Raw genomic sequence first — 19978 nt, 5'->3', positions numbered from 1 at the left:
TTATTATAATTTTTTTGATTTTGTATAGATAATTATCATTAAGATTTCTAATTACCGTCAGATCGCAACACGTCCGGGCAGTAAGTACAATTAAAATAAAAACCGGTTGTTTTCGACTAATCATTTACAGATGTATAGTTTATTTTTATTTAAACAAATATCAAAACAATAAATGATTTAAATAAATTCCCATTTTTACATCAAATAATTTTTTTTATTAATAAGTATGAAACAAATAAAAAACAATTATTTTAATAAAAGTTTATTTAATAAAACACTTTTGTTTCTAATAGTTTATTGTAGCCAATATTTTGAAATGATAGCTAAACTAGTTGTCTTATTTAGTAAATAGTTTTTATTAAGATTTCTAATTACCGTTAGATCACAACACTTCCAGGCGTTTCGTCTTTGTCTTACTAATTACCATGACAATTATCGATACAACCTAAAATTTTGTTGAAATTTCTAAATTTATATATGAACACATAAAAGAGGTATTCATTTGGATAATTTTTTATAGTATTTATAACTCATGCAGGTCATATTTTTGTACAAAACCATGTGTTCCAATATCTAACAATACGTTCCTAAAAATAGTCCGTTTTAAGTTTTGAAAACATTTTGAATTCTTTACAATATTTATATGGGACATTAATTGTGGGACAGTTTTCAAATTATAAATTTTCATATTTTTTAAAGCTTGTTGTGAATAGGAAATAAACAAAATACTACACACTAATAATTTCAAGATAGATATACTTTGTTTTAGCTTCAAAATAAGATAATGTACAAAGGTATAAAGATTTGAATTTGAAAAAAGTTTGTGTTCTTAATTTTCTCTTAAACTATAAGAGATAGACTGTTGGTTACAAGCCCATTAAGAGAAAGCCGGATTTTTTTATTTAAGGTCTCGTTCGAATCACCTTAGCATGTAGAAGCGCATCAGAACTTTAATTGTTATAGTTTATTCTCTACAGATATTTTAAGTTTTTTATGACGAAAAGACATTTCCCCCCCTGATATTTGTTCTTTATTTAACAATTTCGAGTAGTTAGTCTTAGGATTCGAGGTATGATAATTACACTGAAGGTAGATTCAACGATCTAGTAAGACCTTTAAAACATGTACAGGTTTTCCAAAAACTAGTCAAACATTCTTTTTAGTAAGTAAAGGGATCACCAAAAAAATTGGGTTTGTGTTTATGTAATTTAGTATCACAGGTGAGATAGTAAAGTGTAAACCAAAATTAAGAACTAGGAAGTTATTTGGAAAATATTTAGATTATAATTACAAATTTACAATATTCACTGGCATTGAGCATCAGCAAATGTTCAAACGTACTCACAAGGTTTACCGTCGAATACACGGAACACAAATTTACTTAATATAAAATGTAAGCTACCATAGTAATTTTTGACACGAAAATAAAACAAAATTTAACTTCATACCTGGTTAAAACAATTGCTTAATATTTAAATTGTACTTGTATTTTTTAGACAACCTTTCAAATCATCGTGAGAGCCATGTGCCGGTATGTTTGATTATTCGCGAACGGTTCTATGGGTCTAGTATTTAAATAAAATTTTCCTCTGAACCTGAAACAATCATTTCAAGGTTGTTATATATAAATACATTAAACCGTATTTACGTATGTACTTAAAGGTGAAACAATAAATAGTTACACTGAAGACGTAAAACAGTATTTAGCACATATTTAATTTTAAAAATGTTATCGAAAGTTTTCAGTACTGGAAAAATCAGTTACATAATAGACAAAAACTAGTTGGTAACAACTTGTAACTTAACAGGACTCTCATAAAGGGCCGAAACTGTAATACCGAAAAGTAAGTATCAAATTAGATTTAGATTATACGGATATATCACTAGAAACATTAATTATATACCCTAATATTTCTATTATCTTCTACAACTGTTTACAATTTTTAAACGAAAACTGTCGATGACCAAGATCTCCTTGGTTGAGGGAAAAATAATTAAGTTTAATATGCAGAAGTATCATCGACCATTGTCAACCAAAAATATATAATAGTGCCACCTAGCCACATCAACCAATTATTTATATTTCTAAACTAGTACGTTTAATGGTGAAAATCATATAATATGCAGAGCTTAACAGCTCATTTCAAATTTGTGGTTAATAATTAGTGTTAGAGACGCCTAAATACAAGAAAAATAATATTATAGATTAACTAAAGTAAGATAAATAATCGCAGCACAACTTTAAAGTTCAAACTATAAACATTCAACATTATAGACTATAGTTACATAAGTACCATATGATAAATAAATGTAAAAAACTTTTAGTTTGAGTTCTTGTTTGTAAATTAAAATGTAGAATTAAAATCCATTCAACTTTTTTTAATATTACTTTTCGTTAGCAGCTATTCCCATGTATTGAACAATTTGGCCATTGCTGTTTTTGGAATCCATCAGGCATTTACCTTTTTTGAATGCATCGTACGAGTGACATCTAATAGACGGAAAACCATAAGGATTTTGTACGGATTCGATGTAATATTTCCAAGCCCTTACGTGACTACAGCTTGCTAAAATTATGAGATATAGAGTAGTTATATTTATTTTATAGAAAATTGGATGAAATAAAATATTTAGTCCATTAACATTTCCCAATATGGAAATCCCATATTTTAAAATTGTAATGATAAATTAGCAGACAAGCTAAAAAGTTTACTGGCTCTTTTTTGGACAACACGTAATATGTTTCTGTTTTTAACAATACAAGTTGCCTTTATCCGATATTCGAAACTTTCGAATTCCTCATCATCTCTTCTGCGGTTTAATAGTGAAGAGGTAAACTTTTGGCCCTATATGTGTAAAGTACGTATAGTAGCCCTGGTACGCAACTGTACTATACAAGAATCAACCAGCACAGTGATATTTGTGCGCTCAAGTCTAGACCGAGCTTAGAGGATTGGGTGTACACAAAAATGATGCTCATCGATTTGTTACTAAGGAAGAATTAGATAAATGTAATGGCGGAGGCGTGGTAAAAATCGATAGAAATACATCCCTTGTTTCTAAATAATATGATTGATCTTAGATCAATTACAGCTACGTCTGAGACCCACCATATCCGAAAACCTTATCTATTGAGACATTTGTTGGTGTTAAACATCCAGGCTGTATAGGGAAGCCACCATTTGGAAAGAAGTCGACGTGACCCATCGGAACGGGAAATCCAAACTCTCCACCGTCAGTGTGTATGACATCCACGAACTCTGCATCAGACGGCGTCAGGTGACCTCTATTGTTAGTTCCTCGGTAAAGAGGATATGCCGGGTCTAATCCTGTAAAACCGAAAAAAAAACACTACCATTAGTTTAAGTATTTTCTCAAATTTCCATATAAAAGCGAGTCACCTTACGCTCCGTTATGATAAAATATAAATATTCTCAAGACCATACTTTGGAGAGCTCTGTTAAAATTATATTAAAAGAAATCTCTCAATTTGACCAAGCAATATCAAATTTAAAATATTTGGTAAAGGGGTTGGATTCTACTTTCTAATGTAAACGTGTGCTGTCAGAGTGAGACAGAGAGTACATTCAATTTACTTGTATTTATATTTTTTATAATTGAGATAATTAAAAATTAAAAATTGGACAAATTTAAATAAAACCCATCCTTGTAAAAACTCTATCTGTAAAACTCTGTCTGTCTAATTCTGTCTCGGCTGTTATTTTTCATAATTCCTAACCTGTAATTCTAGGCAGCTTTCCGATTTTGAGTTCCTTGCCGGCGAATGCAGCGATTTCTGCACCCAGACTAAAACCGATCACGTGGATATTGGACAAACTGAACCCTTGACTCACTAAATATTCGATGAATCTGGCCAAATACTGTCCGACTATCTTTGTATTGCGAACCGCAAAATCGTACCACGGGAATGCAGTCAACTTACTCCACTCGACAAGTATAACGTTTACTCCTTCACGGCGAAGGTACGCTTTAAAATAATATTGCAGTCTACAGAAGCAGTTAATAATTAACGATGCTTTTTTAATTACCATTCTTCATAGAAGTACCGCCTATTGATGTGTATTGCTCAGTGAATCCGTACACGTAGATCACTGTAAGCTTGTTTCTGTCTATTTGAGACCTACGCAGTGACTCGTCATCGTTTACTAATATCTGACGTGGTTCATTTGGGTTTTCCCTAGATGTTTAACCATTAATATTTTATGGATATTATACATAACTAGCAGTTATAATATTTTGACATTTAAAGCACTTTTAACAATATTGATGTATTGTATTAATTGCTATACGGAGAAATTTACGAGGTTGGCGTATAACTATAATAGCATTATTCATTAGTTGTATTCTAAACTTTTAGTAGTTAGATTAACAATAGAATATATTAACAATGGTTTTATTTTTAAGTAGCCTTGAATGAACATTTGTGACCTCACAGATAAATTTATTACTATGTTTTAAAAATGTCTTTTAATTTTCTGGTACTGATACCTATGTGGTATAAAAAAAAAAGATGGATTTAAAGCAACAAAATAATTTTACTAAAGATTAAAAAAAATTAAATGAATGATAAATATATTTTATTAAAAAAAAAAAAAAGGATAAAACCAAAAACACTTACGTTGTATAGGATAAAAATGTAATGTCTTCTTTGATGTTTATCGGACAGCAAGATTGGCATTGTCCTTTGGGCGCCACCATTATAGTGGCTGGGCTGTTCTCTGGATTATATAATTAATGAAAAACGATTTCTTAAGTTTACCAGCAAAGTTATACAATTATTAAAATCGATCTCACCTATAAGAACTGTGTATGCCAAGCAGAAGATAACTAATGCGGCCATTGCGTTTGTAAATACCACGATAGAATAATTGTTTTATTTTATTTTAGTTTTTGAGTGCCAGTTATTCCGACAACACTAGTTATTCACTTATAATCGTATGTACGTGGATTAAATAAAAATAGTTTTAAACATTTCTTTGAGTACACTTTCCGTGAAAATACATAGATTTATAGTTAATGGCGACGTACGAAGACTCTCCGCCATAAGATTGCACACGGAATTGAGTTGGAAATGTACACATACTATTTTGATGTCAAACAATACACATTATATAATACTATGATTATATTATATTTTTTAATACATAATTATGTTGAATATGGATTTATACATTTTTTGCAAACATAACACAATACAAGATCATGGTCAATGTTACCAGCTAGGATTGTGTTTATTCTCACTAATATAATATTTAATGTAATGAGAAGAACAATAAATTCAAGACAAGAGCGTTGCGTTTTTTTAGAATTAGTAATTTGTAAACGAATATACATACTTAAATAAAAGCTTGTAAAAAAAATTATATTTTTTTAAATTTATATATTAACACATAAAAGAGATATTCATTTAGATAATTTTTTATAGCTTTTATAACTCATGCAGGCCATATTTTTGTACAAAACCATGTGTTCCAACAGTATGTTCCTAAAAATAGTCCGTTTTAAGTTTTGAAAACATTTTGAATTCTTTACAACATTTATAAAAGACATTAATTGTGGGACAGTTTTCAAATTATTAAAAGCTTGTAGTGAATAGGAAATAAACAAAATGCTACACACTAATAATTTAAAGATAGATATACTTTGTTTTAGCTTTAATATAAGATAATGTACAAAGGTAAAAAGATTTGAATTTAAAAAATGTTTGTGTTCTTAATTTTCTCTTTAACTATAAGAGATAGACTGTTGGTTACAAGCCCATTAAGAGAAAGCCGGATTTTTTTATTTAAGGTCTCGTTCGAATCACCTTAGCATGTAGAAGCGCATCAGAACTTTAATTGTTATAGTTTATTCTCTACAGATATTTTAAGTTTTTTATGACGAAAAGACATTTCCCCCCCTGATATTTGTTCTTTATTTAACAATTTCGAGTAGTTAGTCTTAGGATTCGAGGTATGATAATTACACTGAAGGTAGATTTAACGATCTAGTAAGACCTTTAAAACATGTACAGGTTTTCCAAAAACTAGTCAAACATTCTTTTTAGTAAGTAAAGGGATCACCAAAAAAAATGGGTTTGTGTTTATGTACTTTAGTATCACAGGTGCGATAGTAAAGTGTAAACCAAAATTAAGAACTAGGAAGTTATTTGGAAAATATTTAGATTATAATTACAAATTTACAATATTCACTGGCATTGAGCATCAGAAAATGTTCAAACGTACTCACAAGGTTTACCGTCGAATACACAGAACACAAATTTACTTAATATAAAATGTAAGCTACCATAGTAATTTTTGACACGAAAATAAAACAAAGTAATACTATACCTTGTTTAATTAAAAATATAAATGACAATTTAACTTCATACCTGGTTAAAACAATTGCTTAATATTTAAATTGTACTTGTATTTTTTAGACAACCTTTCAAATCATCTTGAGAGCCATGTGGCGGTAAGTTTGATTATTAGCGAACGGTTCTATGAGTCTAGTATTTAAATAAAATTTTCTTTTGATCCGAAAACAAATATTTAAAGGTTAGGTAACTGTTTTTACGTATGTACTTAAAAGGTGAAACAATGGCTAAACAAAATATGTAAAACAGTATTTAGCACATATTTAATTAAACAAATGTTATCGAAAATGTTTAGTACTGGAAAATTCAGTTACATAATAGACAAAAACTAGTTGGTAACAACTTGTAACTTGACAGGACTCTCATAAAGAACCGAAGCTAAGAGACCGAATAGTAAGTATCAATTTAGATTAAGTATGCATTAGTTGTATTCTAAACTGTGAGTAGTGGTAATATATTAACAATGGTTTTGTTTTTAGGTGGCCTTGAATGAAAATTTAACTTAACAGATAAATAAATTACTAGATTTTAAAAATATCTTCTAATTTTTTGTTACTGATGAATATACATATGTATATTTATATACATAATATAAATAATTTTGTGTAGAAATTATGAAGTCAATATAACAGTATTTGAGAAACTGTTTTCCGAACAAAAATAGATATGTGTGGAATACATACTTAAAAATTCATTCCATAACCTAGCAAAACATCCACAAAATATGAGTATATTATATTTTAACGTAAAATTACGGCTTTGTTATAACTTTTTTATTAGAAGTCGAGTTATAGAAACATATTATTTATACAGAGTATGATCAATATACGTTGACAAACCGAAAAAAATCATTTGTCCATACAAATGTTGTCCAATAAAATTATTTACTTATGCTTATTTACAATTTAACACAACGAAATCTTTAGCGACCGTACAACGTCTTGCGAGTTCAATACGTTAGTATTAGATACACTGCATAAAATACAAAAGACTTGTTTTTTATTAGTGTATTAAAAAATATAAAAAATAACAATGATTGCCCACATTTGTACATTTTTTTTATGTTATTTTGTTATAATTTCATATATTTTTTTTAATTTATCCTATACGATTTTTGAATACGTTTTTTTCTAAAAACTATCTAAGTACCATAAAAAAATGTAAAACATTCAACAAACATCCAAATGGTATCAAAAGTGCATTTCGGTAGATTCTGACAAATTCTGGAGAAGACAGAAATCAATATTACAACCATAATTTAAAAAGCCATTTTGTAATTAACTAAAAATGTATAATGTAACTAAAAGTGTTTAATTGTACTCTTAAGGTTTACCGTGGAATATACGGAATACAAATTTACTTAATATAAAATGTAAGCTACCATAGTAATTGTTGACACGAAAATAAAACAAAATAATACTATACGTTGTTTAACTAAAAATATAAATGAAAGTTTAACTTCATACCGGGTTAAAACAATTGCTTAATATTTAAATTGTACTTGTATTTTTTAGACAACCTTTCAAATCATCGTGAGAGCCATGTGCCGGTATGTTTGATTATTCGCGAACGGTTCTATGGATCTAGTATTTAAATAAAACTTTCCTCTGAGCCTGAAACAATCATTTCAAGGTTGTTATATATAAATACATTAAACCGTATTTACGTATGTACTTAAAGGTGAAACAATAAATAGTAACACTAAAGACGTAAAACAGTATTTAGCACATATTTAATTTCAAAAATGTTATCGAAAGTGTTCAGTACTGGAAAAATCAGTTACATAATAGACAAAAACTAGTTGGTAAAAACTTGTAACTTAACAGGACTATCATAAAGGGCCAAAACTGTAATACCGAATAGTAAGTATCAAATTAGATTTATTTAATATTACTTTTCGTTTGCAGCTATTCCCATGTATTGAACAATTTGGCCATTGCTGTTTTTGGAATCCCTCAGGCATTTACCTTTTTTGAATGCATCGTACGAGTGACATCTAATAGACGGAAAACCATAAGGATTTTGTACGGATTCGATGTAATATTTCCAAGCCCTTACGTGACTACAGCTTGCTAAAATTATGAGATATAGAGTAGTTATATTTATTTTATAGAAAATTGGATGAAATAAAATATTTAGTCCATTAACATTTCCCAATATGGAAATCCCATATTTTAAAATTGTAATGATAAATTAGCAGACAAGCTAAAAAGTTTACTGGCTCTTTTTTGGACAACGCGTAATATGTTTCTGTTTTTAACAATACAAGTTGCCTTTATCCGATATTCGAAACTTTCGAATTCCTCATCATCTCTTCTGCGGTTTGACGCATCGACTACTTTTTCTTATTAATTGGTTTCATTGTAAAAAAGTTTTTGTAAAAAAAAAATGCTTTTAACCATTTTTAATATTCGGAAAATAATAACAGCTTAAAGCCGATATTTCAAACCCCAGAATAGATAATGAGTAATTCAAAATTAAAATTTTCTCAGATAAGTAAATAGATATAATATTTTTTGGTTTTCAAGAGATTAATAGTGAAGAGGTAAACTTTTGGCCCTATATGTTTAAAGTACGTATAGTAGCTCTATGCACAAAAATGATGCTCATCGATTTGTTACTAAGGAAGAATTAGATAAATGTAATGGCGGAGGCGTGGTAAAAATCGATAGAAATACATCCCTTGTTTCTAAATAATATGATGATCTCAGATCAATTACAGCTACGTCTGAGACCCACCATATCCGGGAACCTTATCTATTGAGACATTTGTTGGTGTTGAACATCCAGGCTGTATAGGAAAGCCACCATTTGGAAAGAAGTCGACGTGACCCATCGGAACGGGAAATCCAAACTCTCCACCGTCAGTGTGTATGACATCCACGAACTCTGCATCAGACGGCGTCAGGTGACCTCTATTGTTAGTTCCTCGGTAAAGAGGATATGCCGGGTCTAATCCTGTAAAACCGAAAAAAAAACACTACCATTAGTTTAAGTATTTTCTCAAATTTCCATATAAAAGCGAGTCACCTTACGCTCCGTTATGATAAAATATAAATATTCTCAAGACCATACTTTGGAGAGCTCTGTTAAAATTATATTAAAAGAAATCTCTCAATTTGACCAAGCAATATCAAATTTAAAAATATTTTGGTAAAGGGGTTGGATTCCACTTTCTAATGTAAACGTGTGCTGTCAGAGTGAGACAGAGAGTACATTCAATTTACTTGTTAATTTTTTATAATTGAGCTAATTAAAAATTAAATATTGGACAAATTTAAATAAAACCCATCCTTGTAAAAACTCTATCTATAAAACTCTGTCTGTCTAACTCTGTCAGTCTCGACTGTTATTTATCAGAATTCCTAACCTGTAATTCTAGGTAGCTTTCCGATTTTGAGTTCCTTGCCGGCGAATGCAGCGATTTCTGCACCCAGACTAAAACCGATCACGTGGATATTGGACAAACTGAACCCTTGACTCACTAAATATTCGATGAATCTGGCCAAATACTGTCCGACTATCTTTGTATTGCGAACCGCAAAATCGTACCACGGCAATGCAGTCAACTTACTCCACTCGACGAGTATAACGTTTACTCCTCCACGGCGAAGGTACGCTTTAAAATAATATTGCAGTCTACAGAAGCAGTTAATAATTAACGATGCTTTTTTAATTACCATTCTTCATAGAAGTACCGCCTATTGATGTGTATTGCTCAGTGAATCCGTACACGTAGATCACTGTAAGCTTGTTTCTGTCTATTTGAGACCTACGCAGTGACTCGTCATCGTTTACTAATATCTGACGTGGTTCATTTGGGTTTTCCCTAGATGTTTAACCATTATTATTTTACGGATATTATAGATAACTAGCAGTTATAATATTTAGACATTTGAAGCACTTTTAACAATATCGATGTATTGTATTAATTGCTATACGGAGAAATTTACGAGGTTGGCGTATAACTATAATAGCATTATTCATTAGTTGTATTCTAATCTTTTAGTAGTTAAATTAACAATAGAATATATTAACAATGATTTTATTTTTAAGTAGCCTTGATTGAACATTTGTGACTTAACAGATAAATTTATTACTATGTTTTAAAAATGTCTTTTAATTTTTTGGTACTGATACCTATGTGGTATAAAAAAAAAAAGATGGATTTAAAGCAGCAAAATAATTTTACTAAAGATTAATAAAAATTAAATGAATGATAAATATATTTTATTAAAAAAAAAAAAAGGATAAAACCAAAAACACTTACGTTGTATAGGATATAAATGTAATGTCTTCTTTGATGTTTATCGGACAGCAAGTTTGGCATTGTCCTTTGGGCGCCATTATTATGGTAGCCGGGCTGTTTTCTGGATTACATAATTAATGATAAACGATTTCTTAAGTTTATCAGCAAAGTTATACAATTATCAAACCGATCTTACCTATAATAACCGTGTATGCCAAGCAGACGATACCTAATGCGGCCATTGCGTTTGTAAATACCACAATAGAATAATTGTTTTATTTTATTTCTGTTTTTGAGTGCTATTTATGCCGGCAATACTAGTTATACATTGAAGAAGTCACCTATAAACGTACGAGCGTGGATTAAATGGAAAGTATTTTGATTGAATTTCTTTGACTGTACTTGGGTGCAAAGAAATATATATTGATACTGAATGTCGACGTACGGTGACTAAGCCAACAAATTGCACCCAAGGCTGAAATAGTGTGCTATTAAAATTTATATCAAACAGTACAAATTTTATTTCACATTGCTAATATATTCATTATATAATAATTATAGTAATTGTAATGGTATAGTAAGAGATATACTTATTTTAAAATAATCATATCCTTATACGTTTTAAATTAGTCCATTGTATTATTATGTTTTATTATTTTTATAGGAATTTTTTATTTATCTTTTTACATTTCTATTGTTATTATAACGTTAACACGTTTCTTTTCTGTATGGAAAAAAAATGATTAGTATTTAAACATAATACAATACAAGATCATGGTCAAGTTACCGTGGGATTTTGGTTTGGTATTCTCACCTATTTTTAAATGTTACGAAACAATATGTAATGTCAAGCCAAGGGCGTTGCGTTTTATTTTAAGTAATAGTTTAAAAACGAAAGTATCTAAATAAATGCTTGTATAACAAATTCAATTATTGGTTTTTAATTATTATAACTTTTTTATTGATAGTTTTGATTAAGATTTCTAAGATTCGTCAGATCGAAACACGTCTGGGTATTGTCTTGCTAATTGCCTAGGCATGTTCGACAAAAATGTACACTAACATTGAGCATCAGACAATGTTTGGTTATACTTTCTCAAGGTTAACGTTGAATATACGAAACACAAATTTACATAACATATAATGCTACCGTAATAATTTTCTAGACCAATTTGGTTGCTCAATTAGAATGACCCTGGAGAGGGTCAACAATTATCTGCATTAGGAAGACCTACCCTAGTCTGCTCCAATCTCATTTAATGTCTTTTTACGACAGATTACTTGACCACACCAAGTTTTATACTTAAAAAACAATTTGTGAAAAAGTCATTCTGTCTGCGGTTATATAATCTGAACGCAATATCACACTGATTTACATCCAAAATCTGGGGCTTACCTAATATTTGTTTGGCATACCTAAATATTACATTTTTGTCAATTTCAATATTATTAAGTTTATTTAGTTTTAAACAATTTGTATAATTTGAGAGACAGTATAATAGCTTATAATTTCAACAGTAACACTATATAATAAAAAATAGTCTAAGGAAATTGAAAAGAATTAAATTATTGTACTTGATTGAAAACCTAAAAATACTACTAAAATCTTAAGAGATTTTTGCCTTTTATACGAATATTTTCCAACATCTCATTTTTCAAGAATTATAAAAATCAAAATCTAGTATTTTATTTTTGTACACATTTCTATTCTTCTACTCAACTTAAAAACTTACTACAATTCGTTCAATAATAATGCAACTCTTTTTATATCTTTTAACTAAATTACATTTTAAACATTAAGTATAACAAATTATAGGTGGTACATCGCTGGGCACAATCGAAATTCGCCTTCTCATGTCGCAGCATAGTAAAACAAGTTTGCAATAAAACATTTTTTTCTAATGTGTAAATAATTTTAATATAAAAATTTAATTCAAAGTAAAATAAAACCGTGTATATTATATGTGAATACCATAAGATTTTAGAGCAACATCATTAAAATAAATTATTGGACCAACATTTTTTGATAACCGTTTTGCCGTGTCGACCAATAACCATCGTTTTTTTTCCGTGTTATATCTTTCGCAATGAACTTCTCCACAATAATTCATAAACACGAATAAGTCTTTTTTCTGAATAACAGCGCCTGCGTTTTAAAAGCATGAATAAATAATGTGTAATATACTTAAATAAATACATATATACAGACTCGACTTTGCATATTTTTCGTCGAACATCATGTTAGGCATTTCGTCCCATTTAAAATGTCGTAAATCGAATTTAAAAACTCTTTGAGATGCACAATCACCGCCAATCAGATAAATGAAGTTTTCCATCCTTGTTATACCCATACACGTATTCTTTATCGGCATAGGGTCAAGTTGTTTCCAATTTTTATAATCAAAATCATAGTATTCTACAGTTGCGAGTTTACTCCATTTCCATCCTCCAAACTAAATTAAACAATAAAACTTAGAACAATGAATATTATAAAAATTATTTTGTTAACAATTAATAATACATTTAGTACTTGGATATGGTTTTTATGTTAAAATAGTATTTACTTACAACATATAATTTATTATTATTGGTTATAGCGCTGCATAAGCATCGAGCAGTGGGCATTGGTTCAATAAATTCCGTCCATATTTTTGAGTGTGTATCATAATATTCTACGGAATTCAAATAATAACCTGAGAAATCTTGGCCTCCGACCTATACAAAAAAAAAAAAAAATGAAAAATTGTCTTATAAAAGGTGTGTTTTTGTTTTATGAACTATAATAATATCAAACCAATACGCACAACATATATGTACTTCTTGCGAGTACAGACGGCAAACTATTTTCGGGGTCGATTTAGTAGAGTTTATTCTAATTAGCTATTTAGTTAATTATTATCTTTGTTTTATTTTTCTTGTGTATTTTAATTTTAGTTATCTAATATTACTTAATTCTATTTCTATATATATTCATGTTTACTATGTAATCACTCTTTTACCACTGTCATTATGTTCTTGTTTATGTAACTGGGTCATTTGATCCGTTTAATAAATAAATAAAACTTCATTGTAAAATGATATAACTGATTTTGATGGATTAAATTCTCAGTTTCACGTTAAGGCTAAACAATTTTCAATGGTACATTATTTTTTTTTCTTTGGTCCAAAGAAGAATACTATGTGTTTTATAGATTATAAATTATTGATTTATGAAACTTTAAATTTATGTTTTCACTTTTTATAGGTTGCATCAAGGTGTTTGGTAGCTAGTTACAAAAACCTTAGTAATACTGTCTTTGGCTTCTGTTAAAGTCTTAAAATATGTTCAATTACAATTTAATAAACAACGTTTAAAAATCATAATGCAATGAAATATGAATTACGTTTAAAAATTCGAAAAATGTTATAAATAATATGTTGTGTTGTACTAAAATAAGGCTGTTGCTACTACTTCAAGTGTCCACGACAGCGGACAGCAAACGGTATTATCGTTAGACCTGGAAATTATCACAGGAGTATCTTTATCGTATTTTAACGAAGCAGTATGTTGCCGCAATACTTTAACCTACCTGTACAACACAACCGATTTATCTGCTACTTATGATGCTAATTCACATAATTTGTTATTGATGATTTGCCACATCACAAACATCTTTTACACAATAATCTGTGGTGAGCGTACGATTTCAAAACAACTATTTATAAGAATACCATAGCATGACTTTTTTGTTGATGCCACAAGTAAAATAATACTCGCTGTCCACTAACTAAAATATTGTGTTACTTATGTACGGCTCAAGTTACAGTTGACGACGGGTTGTAATATTTGTTTGTAAAAACCCACATCTACAACGCCTTATTTATTTCATAACCATATAATTCTAAATCATAACTAATATAGTAATATGTTGGCCGTTAGTTTATTTCCCTAACCATCACTTTCAGCATGCCCAAAATAGTCACTTGTCTATTCTATCACATTTATCTTGCTATTAAGAAACTCGATTTTTTAATTATTATATTTGTAACAAAATATTATATTGATTTGAACTGATAATAAATAAGTATATACACTGGAAATAAGCTGAGAACAACTTTTGGCTCAACAAGAAGACGACCGATTCAACTAGAAATCTCAACAAAGTATTTTTCTTTGCCGATTTGGAATTTCATTGCTGGGATCCAAGTTGAAGACACGAATAACGATGTGAATGATATGTTGCCTAGGCATTGCTCCTTAAAATTATAATTTTTTTTAAATGTATTTTACATTATGTATAAAAAGTATGGATTTTCGCACAGAAAATGCTAAAGTCACACTGAAATTCCATAAATGTATATTCTCTTATGGGCCTTTGGATTTTTATCTAGTTTCAAAAACATTCCTAATAAGGATTTTGGTAATGTTAAGTTTACATGAATAGAAAACCTTTTCGTTTTAGTATTTAAATTCTTCTTTTTTCGAAAATCTCGTATTCCATATTTGGATAACTCATTTATAAACTAGAAAATTGTCTTATGGACTGTTCGGAGATGTATAATTCTAGGGACCATTCTTTATTTTATATTTCACACACAAAATTATAGCTTTTTTTTTTAAATAACTTAAACGGCTCTTATTTTGTGAATATTAAACGATCATAGGGTAAGGCCACAGTACATATTTCATATGTTCCAATTTGTTTACTTCGAGGGAAAGATGGTATACGTTTTTTCAAGTTCATTTTACACTTATAGACCGTGTTTAACATAATCGACCTTGCCATTGTTAAAAGGCCTCTCACACCTGTGTAGATTCTTATTGTACACAACTTTTTGTAGGTAACACCACACCTAAAACAGGTAAGTATTTCTCTTATGTTCTTATAACTGTGCGGTAAGTATAAGCTATTTTCTATTATTTACATTTCGTGGATTTGGTGGTAAAAATGCTGCATTGACATTTCGTAAAATCAAACATTTTATTATGTGAGTTTTTTTTTTTACTGTTTGTAAGAAATAATAAATTTAATATTTTTGAGGTTAAAAAATTTCGTTTGTTTTTTTTATATTTTAGTTTTTTTCTGTTTAGGTGTTCAAAATGTTTTCCATCCCTAATTGTTTCATTTTGTTATAACTTTGGCCTAATAGAATTTAATTAATTTTTATATTGTTTACGGTACTTCAACAGCAATGAATAGATGTAGGTTGCGGTTAGGTTAGTAGCTTCGATAAAAAATATATTATTATTTTTAGCAGTTATTTTGTAGTATATAAAAATACCCTATTTTAATTTTTAACATTTGTTGTGCTACTCTAACTGCTGGGTTAAAGTTGAGAGGTCACCTATTGTTATTACAGTATATTTTTAACTTTAAAAATACTCCAAACTTAATCAAATTTTTAAGGAATAAAAAATATATCTAAGGAAAATTGTGTACGTTCCATTGTAGCATATTGTCCAATGTTCGATTAATATATATTTTTACTCCCCCTTTTTTTTCTGTTAAAAACCCCATTTTATAACAATCATAATTAATTATGGTTTTTTTTCACGAAATTCAACTCTACAAAAATAAAACGTATTAAAGCTTATTCGCCAAACCGACATTAAAGTATACAATTAGGTGTACTTATACAAGAAAAAAAAATACAGCTGCCACTACCTGCATTGTGGGGCAACATTCCAAAACGTACTATTTCCAAATTAACAAAATTGAGTTTTACATTTATTCTTACTGGAAAAAATGTGGGAAATCGAATGTTGCCATCAGATTTTACCTAAACGTACCATTTCCTTTGTTAAAATCAATTTAAATTTCATGAATGACGTCAAAACGCACTATTTCCAAAGGCAAAAGTAAATCAAAAGTTACTATTTCCAAATTATGTCAAAACGTACTATTTCCCATATTAAATAGTTGATCCATTTGAAAAAAATGAAGCAAAACGTACTAATTCCTCAAATTTTTACAAAACGTACTATTTCCAAAGTACACCATAGTGCACTATTTCATGTGGTACGAAGATAGTGGATTAAATTGAACTTATTACATAACGTACTATTTCCATTGGTTTTAAATTTGTATAAAATCTTTTTTGAATTATATTATTATTACATTTAACTATAGATAAATATTGTGCGGATTTATTTTTTTTTTGTTTATTTTATCAGCTGACAATAAAATCATCATGTCTCTAACTTCATTATTATTGATAAAAAATTGCGCCAAAACTACAGTATTGTGTATTAGCACATAATTCCACCATATAACAATGCAAACAACAGATTTTTGAAAATGTCTTCATAAAACTGCTTGACATCTTCTGGAATAGTAAAAAAATGTAACATCATCTTATTTGGCGATTTTTACATGATTTGTCTGTTGTAAAACTTCAAGATTGTCACACATTGAGCTTATTTTGCATTTTCTCTTAACACATCTACAGTTTCTGGTGAACCCCCATAGGTTTCCGAAATTCCAACTGTTTGTGCATTCCTAAGTAATGGACTATTACAATTTACTATTTGTGATAAATTATAATATAACCATATATTTTGTTACTATTTTATTAATTTGTTATCTATCAAACAATAGTTAAATATTGTTTATGTCTAATTGTTTTAATATATACATTATTAATAAACAATACATCTGTATACAATTAATACATTTTTATTTATTATGTTTAGCTAACATTTAAGGAATATATTACTGCCCAAGAATATCAACAGTTGAGGTTGTATTTTGTTAAAATTAGTATATATTTGTAATATTCATAAATTATTAAAAAATGCTATTTATTTTTGATAATTATTAAAAATGAGAACAAAATGAAAATAAATTAATATGGGATAGTATACTTTCCTAAGCAAAACGCACTAATTCCGGAAATAGTACGTTTTGACAATAAAGATACAAAACGTACTATTTCCTCAAATTATATCTAAACGTACTATTGGATGGAAATGGTACGTTTTGGCACAATCGATAAATTTAAATATTTAATTTAAACCATTTAACTAAAATATTACTTATGGGAAATAATAAAATCATGTTTATTTAAATATTGTTCATTTTTTGGTATAATAACCATATCTCTATGACAGTTCAATCGTTCGAAACAAAAAACCATCAATATTGAAAAAAGTGAAAAATGGAAATAGTACGTTTTGGAATGTCGCCCCACAATTAAAGTTATAATGTTAGTTTAAAACTAAATAATTGCTATAATTATTTTGGCGCAATAGTTGAGTACAATAGTTGCCTAACCAAAAAACAAAAATATGAAATTTAAGTTAATTATGAAAATGACCTCAATTAAATTTATTTAATTTAATTTTCACGAATTGGATTACGAAATTAATTATTTTGACAAAATAAAAAATTCAATTTTAATTAAATTATATTAAATTATCAATTTTAAATTTGTGTTATAATTTGTTCGTTAGACCACTATTGTGCTTAACGCCCCATTTATAGTCTATTTCCAAAAAGTGTACTTATAAGATAAGGTATACCTATTCAGTATATACCTTGTACTGATATAAATTGATTATTTTGAAATATTGCCTTATCGTATTAGAGTTATATATTTTACTCCACCGGTTTGTTATGACTTAAAAAAAAATATGGAAGTTGGCTCAATTATAAATTAACCCCAAAATCATATAATTTGATATGATATTTAAAGTTTATCCAACATTTTAAATATATCCTCCTAAAAACCTAAGTATAGCGAGATCATGAAAAAAATTAGGAGATATTATTTTCAATTGCTTTTTTGGATTCAAGGCCAAACTTTTGCCAGCATCCCCACAATATCAATGATAATTACCATTGCTTATACATACCAAGTAAATGTTATGAAACGGTGTTTATAAAACGGTGATAGCGAAATATTTAGTTTAATTAAAATTGTACAGTAAAAATAAACTAGATGAGAAAAGAGTAGTCACTTAGATCAGTGAAACCTAGCACAATTTAAACCAAAACAGTAAATAGATCAACAATATCTAATTAGCCTAGTAAGCATAAACGGGCACAGTAGATATCTAAGTACAAGTTTGAAGTAAGGTAAGCAGGGTAATTCCAAACGAAAAATACACACGGTGTCATGTCACTTTTACTACGTTACAAGTATTATTAGATATATTTAATTAATCAATGTGTTACAATAGTTATTTAGATGGCTGGTTACTAGAAGATGATTCAGCTGCATCTGAAGTTTCTTCACATTTTGAAGATTCTACATGCATTTGTTTTTTTCTACCGGTTTTTCCATTTCTTTAATCATAATTGTAGTTAAAGAATCAAGAGAAACTCCACGACCGTGAGCAACTGCATATACTAAATCGAAAAATATGTAATCGTTTAGTTCGTCTGAAAAAACAAACAAAAAGTATTTTATTAAATGAATACTCAAAATGTCTTGTATCATTTTGACATATTATTTAAAATACGGGATAAAATTATACAAAAATACTACCCACTCAACTTAGGCTACAGTCATTAGGCTACAGTCTACACACATTAACAATATTTACTTCCTTAATGATCTATATAACTTTTAATAACAATTTTTTGCGCCAATTCTTATGTATGATATTACTTCACAACACCGTGAACTATAGTTCATGGTCGGATACTTCAACCGTATCCACTTTTTACAAAAAATACAATTTTTGTCATTATAATGGATTTGATCGATATTTTATAATAATTGTACCATCTGCAGACTCACACCAAAAAGATTTTCTTAATTTTTTTTCTTCTAAAAATTGATCTGTAAAAAAGAATTTGTGATTCTCAGGATATATTAGGCGGAAGTGGAATTCAAAATTTATTTTTAACGCGACATTAGCATTTAACCCAACACAAAACTATTGTACTACTTGAATTCTAGCCGTATTTTAGCTATGCTAATGGAGATAGCTTAAGTAATTGGTGTTTAAATATTGATTCTTATGAAAACCGCCGGCTTTTAATTAAAAAGACAGTTATTTTCTCCACTTAACGGAAAACCATTGAGTCATGGATATGTTATCTCCTATCACTTTATCTTATCTCTAATCTCTTAATCTAAAAGTTTTTTTGGTGTGATTTTGTAACATGAAATTGCTTGTAGCCAGCCCAATAACATATCCATGTTAAAATAATATTTCAAAGGAAAGTATTAAATCTATTTTGGTTCGTGCACAAATACCTTTTTTTAATTAAATTTAATTTTGATTTACGGGCTAAGCCCATTGAATGTTACATGAGCTAATTATGATTACGACTTACAACGAAACATAATTTTATAATAAAGAAAAGAATTAATAAAAAGAAAAAATCATCTAAAATAACGATTATAAAAAATAAATGCCTTAA

The 19978-nt window shown here is 28.7% G+C and overlaps 1 protein-coding gene across 3 annotated transcripts; it reads right to left on the bottom strand.

The window, feature by feature from the left end:
• Positions 1 to 1453: 1453 nt before the first annotated feature.
• Positions 1454 to 11052, bottom strand: LOC126838787 (pancreatic triacylglycerol lipase-like). 3 transcript variants are annotated; one of them, XM_050573492.1, is made up of 7 exons: positions 10822 to 11052; positions 10647 to 10746; positions 10057 to 10205; positions 9747 to 9995; positions 9116 to 9334; positions 2390 to 2567; positions 1454 to 1595 (listed from the first exon to the last, which is right to left on the bottom strand). In XM_050573492.1, exons 1-7 carry the CDS (start codon positions 10865 to 10867, stop codon positions 1505 to 1507), a joined length of 1032 nt encoding a protein of 343 aa, XP_050429449.1. In that variant the 5' UTR covers positions 10868 to 11052; the 3' UTR covers positions 1454 to 1504. The 3 variants fall into 3 exon arrangements, with proteins under 3 accessions (XP_050429449.1, XP_050429451.1, XP_050429448.1); XM_050573491.1 differs by lacking the exons at positions 1454 to 1595; positions 2390 to 2567 and adding exons at positions 7773 to 7989; positions 8271 to 8448; XM_050573494.1 differs by lacking the exons at positions 1454 to 1595; positions 2390 to 2567; positions 9747 to 9995 and adding exons at positions 7767 to 7989; positions 8271 to 8448.
• Between the last annotated feature and the right edge of the window lie 8926 nt (positions 11053 to 19978).

Source organism: Adelges cooleyi, unplaced genomic scaffold (genome assembly GCF_023614345.1).
Source record: "Adelges cooleyi isolate 19-005CV unplaced genomic scaffold, UGA_ACOO_1.1 ACOO_flye_CR_arks_rails_tigmint_CR_PRNA_30, whole genome shotgun sequence".
In the NCBI taxonomy this organism is placed as follows: Eukaryota; Metazoa; Arthropoda; class Insecta; order Hemiptera; family Adelgidae; genus Adelges; species Adelges cooleyi.
This window is presented reverse-complemented; position numbering and strand designations above follow the sequence as displayed.